General features: G+C 45.6%; 1 protein-coding gene across 1 annotated transcript in view; it reads left to right on the top strand.

Moving 5' to 3' along the window:
• SPPL2B (signal peptide peptidase like 2B) overlaps positions 1 to 13,951 on the top strand; it is a 133,626-nt gene extending 119,675 nt beyond the window's left edge. The window contains exons 14-15 of the mRNA XM_065422146.1: positions 10,642 to 10,802; positions 13,606 to 13,951. Of these exons, the coding sequence (XP_065278218.1) occupies positions 10,642 to 10,802; positions 13,606 to 13,920 (476 nt within the window). The 3' untranslated portion in view covers positions 13,921 to 13,951. The remainder of the gene's footprint in view (positions 1 to 10,641; positions 10,803 to 13,605) is intronic.
• The last annotated feature ends 272 nt before the right edge of the window (positions 13,952 to 14,223 follow it).

Genomic DNA, 14,223 nt, shown 5'->3' with positions numbered 1-14,223 from the left:
GAAAGGTTTAGGTTGGACATTAGAAAAAGCTTCGTAACTGTCAGGGTGGTTAAGCACTGGAATAAATTGCCTAGGGAGGTTGTGAAATCTCCATCATTGGGGATTTTTAAGAGCAGGTTATACAAACACCTTTCAGGGATGGTCTAGATAATAGTCCTGCCATGAGTGCAGGGGACTGGACTAGATGACATCTCGAGGTCCCTTCCAGTCCTATGATTCTATGTCAGCAGAGCCTGATGAAATTCATCCTGTGGTACTTAAGGAACTAGCTGAAGCAGTCTTGGAGCTGTTAGCAATTACCTTGAGTACTCCTGGAGGACGGAAAAAGTTCCGAAAGACTGGAGATGGGCAAACATAGTATCTATCTTTAAAAGGGGGAACAAGGAGGAACCATGAAATTATAGACCAGGCAGCCTGACTTCAACACCTGGAAAGATACTGGAGCAAATTATTAAACAATCAGTTTGTAAGCACCTGGAGGATAATAGGGTTATAAGGAATAGTCAGCATAGATTTGTCAAGAACAAATAATGCCAAACCAACTTAATTTCCTTCTTTGATAGGATTACTGACCTAGTGGATGGGGGAAAGCAGTAGTGATATACCTTCATTTTATAAGTTTGACATTGTTCCGCATGACATTCTCATAAGCATACTCTTTACATGAAATTACTATAAGTTATCAATAGTTTGCTGGCAAATTGGGGGGGGGCACGTCTAGTAGGGTCCTGCAGGGATTGGTCCTGGGTGCAGTGCTGTTCAATAGTTTCATTAATGACTTGGATATGGTGTAAAGCGTATGCTTATAAAATCTGCAGATTACACTGAGCTGGGAGGGGTTGCAAGCACTTTGGAGGACAGGTTCAAAATTCAAAATGACCTTGACAAATTGGAGAATTAGTCTAAATTCAACATGATGAAATTCAGTAAAGACAAGTGCAGAGTACTTCACTTAGGAAGGAAAAATCAAATGCACAACTACAAAATGGGGAATAACTGTCTAGGTGGTAGTACTGCTGAAAAGGATCTGAAGGTTATAGTGGATCACAAACTGAATATCAGTCATCAATGTGATCCAGCTGTAAAAAAGGCTAATATGATTCTGGGGTGCATTAACAGGAGTGTTGTATGTAAGACACAGGAGGTAATTGTCCCACTATACTCAACACTGGTAAGATCCCAGCTGGAGTACTGTGTCTAGTTCTGGGCACCACAATTTAGGAAAGTTCTTCTTCGAGAGATGTCACTGTCGGTGCTCCACTCCAGGTGTTGGTGCGTCCCTGCGCCTTCGCTCGGAGATTTTTACAGCAGTACTCGTACTGGTCACGCACGCGCAGAGCCGCCGCCCCCCCCTCCCCCCGCTCTGAGTGTACCTCAATAGTACGTGTGCACGACCAGTCTCTTCAGTTCCTTCTCTACTGTCCCCGGCCTGAGATGGAGCTCAGCAGACTCGTTAGAGAATTTCTTCTCTCCTTTGTTCAACTTGTTTTCCCTCTTAGTTTAGCTTACCAGTAATAGTTAGGTACCCTTTTCCCGTCTCTCTCGTCTCTTTAAAAAAAAAAAAAAAAAATTCGTGCCTGTCAGCACAGCCACTTGCAACATGCCTTGCTCTCCAGGTTTTAAGCGCTGCTTTAACTGTAATGATGCCATCCCTCTTTCAGATGGCCATTCTAAATGTATTAAATGTTTGGGGGAGTCCCACATCCCCCAAAAGTGTGCCCACTGCAGCAAGTTGAAATCCAGGGCACGCAAAGACAGGGAGCTGTGGCTAAAACTGCTCCTGCTGCAAAAATCTCTCGGACCAGCCTCAGACCCGGGCCCTGACTCTGCTGTACACTGCAGCTCCCCTGCTTTAAAGAGACAAAAGAAAACTTCAAAAAAACATTAGTCTCTCTCACCCGCAAAGGGTATTCGCAGGGACAAGCCTTCTCCAGGGACTGCTTCTCTCCCCGCGCTCCCCTGGCTGAGTATCTTTGATGCACCGGGCTCCTCTGGCACCATGCGAAATCCGCCTGCGGCTGCGGCGGTCACACAAACCTCCAGTGCTAAGGCTTCAGGCTTTGTTGCCTGTCTCTCACACGGCACTGTTCGGCACCACAATGGAAGCGGTGCCGACACATACTAGCCTGCCTGACCCCCTGCAGGCTCCTCTCACTCTCCCCGCACCGTCTGCCTTTGAACTATCCGGCAGTGACAGAACGCTCGGTGCAGAGGAATCCCTCCTCACAACAAATTCCTCTCGCTCAGCCCTTCCCTCACAGAGGCACTGCAGCATGGCAATTCACACGCTCAAGGGACCTCCTGGTGTCACCTATCTTGCAATCACCCCTACTTAACACCTACTTCTCTCCGGACCCTCAGGGAAGGTCCGCACAGCTTTCCTCCAATGATGAGGAATCTGGGCTGCAGGGAGAATTTTCACCTTATCAGATCTCCCATCCACAGTCCCCAGTCAAGAGAGGTCATAGAAAAGCTGCCGCATCCTACTCTGAGGGTCCTGACCCATGGTGCGTTAACCCCTGGATGGTACCACCCATGCCCTTCCCATCACAGTGGCAATATTGGACTCCATGGGCTCCTTATACTCAGGACCATACTCGTTATACCAATGCAGCCAGGCGTGAGGCCTGCTTGATACCATCAGCTGACAACCCTGCCACTGACTCCAGACACCAGGCAACCCTGTCACAAGAGCAAGCACGGCCTGCCTCTAACCCGGTAGAACCAGGTGTTCCGCCTGATGAAGCATTGCTTCCGCCGCCTCCTCCGACGTCTTCGGACAACTTCTCAAAATTTCAAGACCTGTTTAAAAGAACTGCCAGTGAGCTATGAATTAACCCGGAGGAAGTTCCTGAACAGCAGCATGAGCTAACTGACATCCTGCAGCCCTCTTCTTCTTCTAGAATTGCATTACCTATCAACGCAGCTCTTTTAGAACCTGCCAAGGCCATTTGACAAACCCCGACTGCAAGCCTGCCTACCTGTAAGAGAGCAGACCGAAAGTACTTTATTCCTTCCAAGGGCTCAGAATTCCTTTTCACTCACTCAGCGCCAAACTCGCTGGTAGTAGATGCAGTTAACCAAAAGAACAAACACCATTTTCCCCACTCCACTCCCTCCGATAAGGACAGTAAGCAAGTAATTTGCTCAGGCGTAAGGTATATGCTTCTTCCACGTTGCAGTTTCGCATTGCTAATTATACAGCTGTTCTAGCAAAGTACAACCACAAAAATTACAATAAATTCATGGACTTTATTGATCACATTCCAGAAGAAAAGAAACAGTTTACAGCCATAGTTTCCAAGGGACAAATCATCTCCCGCACTGCTCTTCAAGCTGCCCTTGATGTGGCCAATACAGCGGCACGGTCCACGGCCACAGCAGTTGTGATGCGTCGAGGGTCATGGCTCTCGTCGTCTTCCTTTCCCCAGGAGGTCCAAAGTACCACTGAGGATCTCCCCTTCAACGGTGACAAACTATTTGCCTCCACCACAAATGACATACTCCACTCCATGAAGGACTCTAGGGCAACTCTTTGGTCTTTAGGAATTCAAACCCCCTATGACCAGAAGATGACAATATAGATACCAGCCTTACCAGCGACCATGCTACCTCACATACACCCAGCAATTCCATAGATCTCACGAGCAACAGCAACAACAGCAACGCCAGAGATCCAGATACCAACGCCACCGTCCCAACTCCTCGGCAGCGTCTCAACCCCCTCCAACCAATAAGCAAATTTGAAGCCTTGGTTGAGGGTATAGAAAACAATATTCCCACTTCAGCGTTTACACCGCCTGCCCCTATTTTTGGTCACCGCCTACGCCCATTCTCCCATCAATGGCGCAATATTACCACCGACGAGTGGGCTTTAGAGGTCCTCACAGTTGGCTATTCTATCCCTTTCCTCTCCCCGCCTCCCACCCACCCACCCTCCCCGTCCCTCTTCAGGGACCCCTCTCACGAGCAACTGTTCCTCCAAGAAGTGCAACATCTCCTTCAATTGGGGGCAGTGGATATCGTTCCTGAACAACACAGAGGGAAAGGTTTCTACTCCCATTACTTCTTAACAGAAAAGAATACCGGGGGATGGCGACCAATCCTCGACCTCAGGCAGCTAAACAAATTTATCAAAAAGCAAAAGTTCAAAATGGGATTACACTCACCACTGTAATCCCAGCGCTGGAGCAGGGCGATTGATTTTCAGCCCTCGACTTACAGGACGCTTATTTTCATGTGACTATTTACCCAGCCCACAGACGTTTTCTTCGTTTTACCCTCGGTTCGACACATTTTCAATACAGTGTGTTGCCCTTCGGCCTATCTATCGCCCCCTGAGTTTTCTCCAAACTCCTAGCCGTGGTTACTGCCCACCTCAGGAAACAGGGGGTTATAATATTTCCTTAACTCAACGATTGTCTTCTCAAAGCCTCAATGGTCGACAAAGCGCTTTGATCCACGCAGCTTACCGTCACTTGCTTCCTTTCCCTTGGCCTGCAAATAAACAAAAACAAATCCACCTTATCTCCTACCCAACAACTGGAGTTCATAGGAGCGCACCTTAATTCCCAAACGGGAATAGCGTTGCTCCCACTTGATCGTTTCAACACCATAAAACTCCTGGTTACAAAACTTCACAACAGTCCCCAGGTCACTGCAGGAGACTGCCTGCAACTATTAGGCCACATGGCCTTGTGTACTTTCGTGGTCAAAAATGCACACCTATACATGAGGTGCTTCCAAGCTTGGTTGGCCACAGTTTACAGACCGAACGTACACGCTCCAAACAAGCCTCTATCCATACCCTTCAGAATCAAAGACTCCCTCTGATGGTGGACAGTTCTCTCCAACCTCTGCTCAGGCGTCCCCTTTCTCCAGGACTCCCCATCACTCATAATGACTACCGACGCATCCCTCACGGGATGGGGAGCGCACATGTCCCACCAAAGCCTCCCTACATATAAACGTCCTAGAACTGCAAGCCATATGCAATGCCTGCCGTCACTTCCTCCCATTTATTCAGAACCAACATGTTCGGATAATGACAGACAACATCACATGCATGTTCTATGTCAACAGGCATGGAGGGGCTCATTCTCATTCGCTTTGTATGGAAGCCATGAAGCTCAGGAATTGGTGCCTCACAAACAACATCCAGATATCAGCTGCCTATCTTCCCGGGGCCCTGAATACCACCGCGGACGAACTAAGCCAGTGGTTCTCAAACTTTTGTCCTGGTGACCCCTTTCACACAGCAAGCCTCTGAGTGTAACCCCCTTTATAAATTAAAAACACTTCTTTTATATTTAACACTATTATAAATGCTGGAGGTGAAGCAGGGTTTGGGGTAGACGCTGACAGCTCGCGAGCCCCCATGTAATAACCTCATGACCCCCTGAGGGGTCTTGACCCCCAGTTTGAGAAGCCCTGAACTAAGCAGACGTTTTCCCTGGGATACGAATGGGAGATAAACGACATGATCATACGCAATATATTCCGCGTTTGGGGCTATCCAACCGTGGACCTCTTTGCAACTGCAAAGAACAAGAAATGTCCCGAATTTCCCTCCAGAGAGGGATTGGGCAAACATTCCCTAGGAGATGCATTCCTGATCTTATGGGCTCAACACTTAAAGTATGCTTTTTCCCCCAATACCGGTTCTTCACAGAGTTCTGACAAAGATACGAACAGATCATGCCAGGGTAATTCTGATTGCCCCGTCGTGGCCCAGACAACCATGGTTTCCGTTCCTCACCAGAATGTCAATTCGCCCACCGATTTCATTGCCCCTCACTCCGAATCTCCTATCACATCAACACGACCGATTTCTTCACCCCAACCTGTCCATGCTTCACCTCAAAGCTTGGTTCCTACATGGTTCTTCCAAAATGAACTAGCATGCTCTGAGCAGGTTCAAAGAGTGTTCCTACATAGCAGAACACAATCTACTCGCATCACCTATCTCCGAAAGTGGAAATGATTCACACAATGGTGCTCAACGAAACAACTCCCTCCTACTTCTGTACCTCTTCTGCCCATACTTGACTACCTATTAGACCTTAAACAATTTGGCCTTTCTTTCAGCTCCATCAAAGTCCACTTAGCTGCTATTACAACTTTTCATTACAAGATCGACGATACCTCTGTTTTTGCTCATCCAATCACCAAGCATTTTCTCAAAGGGCTCCAATCCCTATACCCGGACATTAAACCTCCTACCCCTCCGTGGGACCTTCACTTAGTATTATCCTGCTTAACTCAACAACTATTCGAGCCCCTAGCCACTTGCTCCCTCTTACACCTCTCTATGGAAACAGCATTCTTAGTGGCAATCACCTCCACCAGACATGCAGGAGAAATAGCAGCTCTCATGGCGGACACACCATACACACTATTTTTTAAGGACAAGGTTACCCTCCGACTACACCCCAAATTTCTTCCAAAGGTGCATTCGTTATTCCACATCAATGAGCCGATACACCTACCAATCTTCTTTCCTAAATCACATGCAAACTCTTTTGAATCCACAATGCATACGTTAGATGTACGCAGTGCTTTGTCCTTCTATTTGGATAGAACCAAGCCCTTTAGAAACTCTTCTAGACTCTTTGTCTCCATTGCGGAGCGCTCCAAAGGGACACCTATTTCTACCCAGAGACTTTCATACTGGATTTCTGACTGTATCCTACTGTGCTATCAAATAAAGAAAGTTACGCCTCCAGCCGGCATCAGAACTCATTCCACTAGGTCTGTGACTACCTCCATGGCTTTTCTACGTGAAGTTCCTCTGGATGACATCTGTAAAGCAGCCACTTGGACTTCTGAACACACATTTGTTAAGCATTATGCCCTTACTCAAGGCCCTCACTCTGATGCACGATTAGGCAGAGCTGTATTATCTACTGCATTCCTACCGAATCCGAAGTCCCTACCTCCTTGAGACACACTGCTTTTAAGTCACCTGGAGTGGAGCACCCACAGGGATATCTCTCTCTCGAAGAGGTGGTTACTCACCCTGTGCAGTAACTGAGGCCTTGGCTACACTCGGGAATTCACAGTGCTGCTGCGGCAGCGCTGCCGTGGCAGCGCTGTGAAGCGCAAGTGTAGTCACGCCGCCAGCGCTGCGAGAGAGGTCTCGCAGCGCTGTATGTGACTCCACCTCTCCGAGGGGAGTAGCTTGCAGCGCTGTGAGTGAGCGTGCAGCGCTGCAGGCTCTGATCACACTGGCGCTTTACAGCGCTGCACTCGCTGCGCTCGGAGGGGGGGCGTTTTCACACCCCTGAGCGCAGCAAGTTGCAGCGCTGTACGGCGTCAGTGTAGCCAAGGCCTGAGGTTCTTTGAGATGAGTGTCCCTGTGGGTGCTCCACTACCCAACCTCCTCTCCTCTACTTTGGAGTTGGATAGCCTCCGTTGTAGAGAAGGAACTGAGGAGACCGGTCGTGCACACGTACTATTAAGGTACACTCAGAGTGGGGGGGCAGGCTCTGCACATGCATGACCAGTACGAGTACTGCTGTAAAAATATCCGAGCGAAGGCTCAGGGACGCACCAACACCTGGAGTGGAGCACCCACAGAGACACTCGAAGAACGTCAGTTACTGCATAGGGTGAGTAACCTCCTCTTGTGGACAAATTGGAAAGAGTCTAGAGGAGAGCAACAAAAATGATAAATGTTAAAAAACTGGGCATGTTTAGTCTTGAGAAAAGAAGAGTGAGGGGGGACCTGATATCCCTTAACATATTGGAAGACTTATTATAAAGAGGACGGTGATCAATTGTTCTCCATTTCCACTGAAGGTAGGCCATGAAGTAATTGGCTTAATTTGCAGCAAAGGAAATTTAGGTTAGATATTGGTGACAACTTTTTAACTATAAGGATAGTTAAGTTCTGGAAGAGGCTTCCAAGGGAGATTGTGGAGTCCCCATCATTGGAAGCTTTTAAAAACAAGTTGGACAAAAACTTGTCAGGGATGGCCTAGGTCAGCTTGGTCCTGCCACAAAGCAGGGGGCTGGACTTGATGACTTCCCAAGGTCCCTTCCAGCCCTACATTTCTATGATTCTATATGAAGTATATGGAGTCTGTAAAATCTACAAATCATATTAGATGGAGTTAAGGATTACTGCAGCCTATGGTCAGACTTCCAACTCTGCAGACTCCCTAAAGGAAATTCTTAAGACAGCGAGGGCTTAAGCTATGTCCAGGTGAAGGCTCCAAAACGCTTTAGGAAAAACTACTGTAGGGATTCCTACAAGAGTTGCTAGCTCCAAAGGGACTCCTAAGATGACTTGAGCTACCTTGCTGCTGCATTTCCATTCACAGGTTGGGGTGTTTAAATGTAATCTTTAAATTTGAATTTCTTGACTAAAGCTACACTTATTCTGCTGTGGTATTCTCTTAAATCAGCCTTGCAGAATAGACATGAAATGTACTAGCCTAGATACGGAATTACTTGCATACCCTTTGCCATAACAACTGGATAAACAATATATTGCCTCCCAACAGTAAAATACTTGCCTTGTATGGGTAAAATTTTGCATGGCTGCTTTAAGTTATAGATTAGCATTTATAACCTTAACTTCAAGTGATTAAAATAGCCAGACAAAAAGCTTCATTTATCTTCCTGCACCAGAAATAAGCCCACAAACTTGCACCTTGCAAGCTTTTAAAGGTCTTTTGTATTTGTTAATATTTTCTGTAAATATATAAATGTTTCAATGAGTAGTAACATTCTAACGGCGGGCACTCACCCCTTGAGCACCTTCTGCTGTTGTGTGGTATTGTAGACCTTTTCCCATTCCTTGCACCCTCAACGTCGCTTGGCGGGTCTTCAGTGCCTTGGCCCTCCAGCAGGCTCACACAATCAAAACGAACCCATTCTGGAGTAGCAAAAGTCCAAAAACTATCTGCCCTCCCCAGAGGTGAAAGTAAGCCGGTACGGTCTGGTACGGCATACCGGCAAGAGCCAGTACGCCGTGCCAGACCGGACCGGCTTCCCTGGCGGTGATTTAAAGGGCCCGGGGCTCCCCGCAGCGGCCGGTGATCGGTGGGGGAATCCAGGCATGCCCACTATGCTGTGTTCCAACCCAGGGACCCTATAAACAGCAGCCATATGCACTCACTCCTGTTTGATGCTGCTAATTCCCTGGGCCTCTTCCCACGTAGCCCATTTATCGTCATCCCTTATCTCAGGTTAAAGTTCTCAGCTCCTCTCTCTCACAGCTTAAGCAAATGCAGCCAGAACCATACACTGGTGATTCCTTGAGCTCCTTTGGCCAGAGAGGAGCACCTTCCTTGCCCCTCTGGTCTCAGGAACTGTCCTGCTAAGGTCCTGCAGCTCCTTTTATCTGAGCCTGCTTCTGTGAGGCCTCTGTAGGCAGGCCTGGAGGACCCATCTTCACTGTTCCTTTCCTAGAGCAGGGTGTAGTAGGATCCAGGGGCCTCCAGCAAGGGGCCACAGAGGGCCTGGTATACCCCATCACAAACACAACTAGGTATCTGTTTAATGATGTTGCAGTGATGCCCAAGAACGTGAGTGAAAAGCCAAGCACTTCCAAATCACAAGAAGTGCTGGTTATAGTGATCAGGCAGTATTTATTTGTTTTAATTAAAATATTGTATGGTTTAAATACGAGGCCTTTTTTGCCCTTTTTTTTTTTTTTTTTTAAACTCAAGTGATTTAATAAAATGTTTCATTGATTTATTTTGCCTTTGTAAAATTGTTCTAGATACTGAGTTAATTGTACCACAAATACTGCACAATTGTCCTGTTTCACTGAAAGACAACATCTCATAGTCTAGCAGAGGGGTGAGAAAACTTTTTGGCCCGAGGGCCACATCTGGGTATGGAAATTGTATGGCAGGCTCATGAAATTGGGGGTTGGGGTGCAGGATGGGGTAAGGGCTCCGGCTGGGAGTGCGGGCTCTGGGGTGGGGCTGGGGATGAGGGGTTGGGAGTGCAGAAGGGTGCTCCAAGCTGGGACAGAGGGGTTCAGAGAGTGGGAGGGGGATCAGGGCTGGGGCAGGGGGTTGGGGTGTGGGAGGAGGTCAGGGGGTGATACTTGAAGCAGCTCCCGGAAACAGCGGCATGTTCCCCTTCTGGCTCCTACGCGGAGGTGTGGCTAGGCAGTTCTGCGTGCTGCCCCGTCCGCAGGCGCCGCCCCTGCAGCTCCCATTGGCTGTGAACCGCAGCCAATGGGAGCTGCGGGGGCGGTGCTTGGGGCGGGGGCAGCGTGCGGAGCCCCCTGGCTGCCCCTACACATAGGAGCCGGAGGAGGGACATGCCACTGCTTCTGGGAGCCCCACAGCGGAGCAGGGCACGCCCCTGACCCCACTCGTCAGCGGGAACTTAAGGGCCTGATGAAAACATCTGAAGGGCCGGATGTGGCCCCTGAGCCGTAGTTTGCCCACCCCTAGTCTAGCAGATAATCTTTCCATGTTTAGCAAAGAGTAATCCTGAACGAATGTTGGACACAGAGTGGTGGTATTTAGGGAAGTCTGCAAAGCACTATAAAAGCAGCTTCATACTACTAACTGAAGGAAGCTATCATTAGAATGTTTTTCTAGATAATTGTGCTACCATTCTTGACCAGAGCTATATCTGAATTATTTTCTTTTGTTATTTTTTATCTCCTTTTAGCATATGGCATTGGCCTTCTGGTGACCTTTGTAGCCTTGGCATTGATGCAGATGGGTCAGCCAGCTCTGCTCTACTTGGTGCCCTGTACTCTTATCACTAGCTTTGCTGTGGCCCTTTGGCGTAAGGAGCTTGCAATGTTCTGGACGGGCAGCGGCTTTGCGGTGAATACCAGTTTGATATGAGTGTCTTCAAGAAATACTAATATTATAAATCCTAAATAGAATTAAAGTTGAGTAAAATATTGTAGTACTATCCAACAATACAAAGAACTTGATATTTTGCATTCATTTAATGTTCATGTTTTGGTCCTAAAGAGTCTTTTCAGGCTTTAGCAATTGTATAACATGAGCCTTAGAATTTTCTACTTTAATGTTTGTAGCCACTAAAATTAACCAGTATAAAGTAGATCAATCCCTACCTATCCACCCTGACCCTGCTCTAAGTCTTGGTATTTGTGACAAATAGCTTTATTATATGTTTTATTAATTATAACTTCATCAGGTGACTTCCATGAATATGAAGAATTGTAAGGATCTTTTTGCAGGTTAACAAAAGGAGTTAAGGAGGTAGGGAGTTAATTTAGGATCTTAAATTGTCACCTTTAGGCTAATTTGTTAAATTCTTTGTTGCAAGTTAAATGCATCCATTATGAAGGGAGTAGGTACCTCATAGTAAGGGATAATTCATTGAGCAGATATTTAATATAAGGGTAAAGATGCAGCAAATCAATTCAAGATCCTGCAGAAAGAGACTAGATTTTTCATAGGGTGTCCCACAAGCTTCTGAAATGTCCTGGTTTTTCACTTAAGTCAAAACACTTGTGGATTTGTTTTTTTGTATTTATTTTTGTTTTAGAACTATTATTTTTTTTGTTCAAAATGTATTGCCGTACAGAGTATAATTTATTGTGTGTTCACCAGGAAACACTGCCCAGTGGAATGAGAGTTCAGTGTGATAAACAGTATTTGGAGTGAAGAGACAAGTCCAGTATCAAAGCAGTTCTTTTGCTATGAGTGAATGTTAGTCAATTGATCGATTTCATGATAAACTCAGGCCTTGTCTATATTACAAAGGGTTTGCCAATATAACTATATCAGCATAACTATACTGGCAAACCCACCTAGTGGAGACATAACTTATACTGACAGGAGTTCTTTTGCTGATATAGCTTATACCAGTTCCCTGATTGAACTGAGCTATCTGTATAACTGTGTCTACACTTGGACTTTTGCCAGCATAGCTATGGATTGTGATTTTTTTTCATATGCCCAGCTGGCATAGTTATACTGGCAACATTTGGAAGTGTACACCCAGGCCTCACTCAGAACACTAAATTACTATGAAAAATCCTCCCCTCGGAGAATTATGCAACTATTGGGTCAGAAGCTGGAAGTAATAACACCAGCACACTTTAAAAAACAAACACTTTAGTCCTTGATTATTTTCATGGTCCCAGAATGTTTCTACAAAAGTGTCTCTTTTTTTTTATTTTTAAAATATAGTCACCTTATTCTGTAGGCAGTTCAAGGTATGAGAATGGGGAGAAAATGAATAACCATAAAGATACATTGTGGAATGAAAAAGGGTCTCTTCCTTTGTTTAAATCCTGCTGATACTCACAATTTGTATTTAGTATCTATATCCCTTTGATAGCCAAACTTTTCATATCTGAAGGCCACATTGGAAACTTGTTGGGAGCAAAACTGCAGCTGATTTGTGTAAAAGAAAGCCGTCACTAACATCCTTAGAAAGGGGTGCAGCCCATTGCAGATCAGTGCAACGTGGGTGTTCAGATGAAGATAGTTTGTTAGAATCTGTATTCTCTACACTGAGGTTAATGATGGCTATAGAGTGGGCTTTGCCCATCTCTGGTCTACACAAATGCCAGGCACAGAGCTAATAGGCAGGTTGAGTTTGAGTTGATAATGCATAGTAAGCTTGACCTTTAAGTTTGAAGAAGCTTGTTGGAATTAAATGTACAAGTCAAATGGCAATTCAGGTAGGAAGAGCATATATAGAAATGATAGACAAGGGCTGAAAGGAGGAGAGGTCACTTTCTATTTAAGAGAACATATTACAGGAACCAGATGAGCCCTCATGATGCAAATGGAAAAAATGAGAAACAGTGGAGAAAACCAATAGACCATCTTACAGGTAGTCTGTTAAAGACACCTAATCATGGGGAAGACCAGAGCAAATCACTGGTAAAGGATTTAAAACAAATAGCTACTGCTCTCCAGATTTTGGGGACATTCTCTGTATTGAATGTGTATCCCTTAAATGTGATTACTCTCCAGTAGAAAGGAAAAGTCAGAGATAGGACCTAATGGGTAGAGCTTGGGACAGGGGTTTAATTTCTCATCTCGGTACTTAACATATCTTATACCTCAGTTCCTCAACTGTAAAATGAGAATAAAATGTCTTAGGGGAATTGTGAAGCTTAATTAATGTTAAAATACTTTGAGATCCGGTGAACTGTGCCAGAAAAGTGCCAGCTGTTATTTATTATTAGTGAGGATGGGAAGCAACTATCACCATGGCAGGTAAACAGGAAGAGAGCTGAGAGTGCTTCCTATATCAGTCAGAGATAATGAGCCTATAGGCTTTAAACATTTAATTAGATTCGTCAGAGAGCATTCTCCCACTGTGTTTGTTACTCAGTGGGACCTGCCCAGAGAATAGATGTGCAAATCTTTCAACAATTAGGGATGATTTGAATTAACTGCAGTTGCGCAGCAAGTAATCCTTCTCCTTTCAATGTGCTTCAGTTCATATTTTTGAACTCCTTCACCAAAAGGCCATTGTGTAATTGCTGTTGGCCATTCAGTATAATGATTGGTCTCCTGTAAAAACTAGCTGGTTTTGAGAAATTATGGTTTAAATTGCTCTTAGTAGCAATAATAGCTCTTATTACTCACTTCACATCATCCTAAAAATGATTTTTATTTTTTTATTTTCTTACAGAAAGACCTACCTCATCCTCCCTTGGTGCTGGCTCCTGTCAGCTGCCCCAACCCCCCCAAAGATACGAATGCACCAGCATCTCAACAAGAAGCAGAACAACAAATGACCAATCCCACGCTCCATGCAGATGATCGAAATAATCCTTCCCTGTGTGCAGAGGAGCTGCCTAACTTGAATACCAAGGAGCTGACCAATCCCAGCATGCGAGCAGAACAGCCACAAATTTCCATCCCACAAATAGAACAACAAACCAGTCAGAACAAGGATGACCCTGAAAGCAAGAGCCTAACAGTAGAAAAGAACCAGCTGGATTAGATGATGAAATAGGAAATCCTTTTTCCCCCCTGCCCGCCCCCGTCCCCATCTCCAAACCTCCCCACATAAAATCAGAAAACCAGTATGTAGACTGGTTCAGTAGTGTTCACATTCATTGAGGAACCTCACTGGGAATCTGATCATCAAATGCAAGGATATTCTGCCTTTGACTTCAGATACAGCTATACATTTCAAACAGCTTTCTGAAATATGGTGCTTTACAAAAATTCTGATGTATGAATTTCAGTGATCATTTTATTAGTTGGATGCCTTTTACCTTTCCTATTTCATTACACTAGGGTA

The sequence above is a fragment of the Emys orbicularis genome, chromosome 24 (genome assembly GCF_028017835.1).
Source record: "Emys orbicularis isolate rEmyOrb1 chromosome 24, rEmyOrb1.hap1, whole genome shotgun sequence".
Classification (NCBI taxonomy): Eukaryota; Metazoa; Chordata; order Testudines; family Emydidae; genus Emys; species Emys orbicularis.
This window is presented reverse-complemented; position numbering and strand designations above follow the sequence as displayed.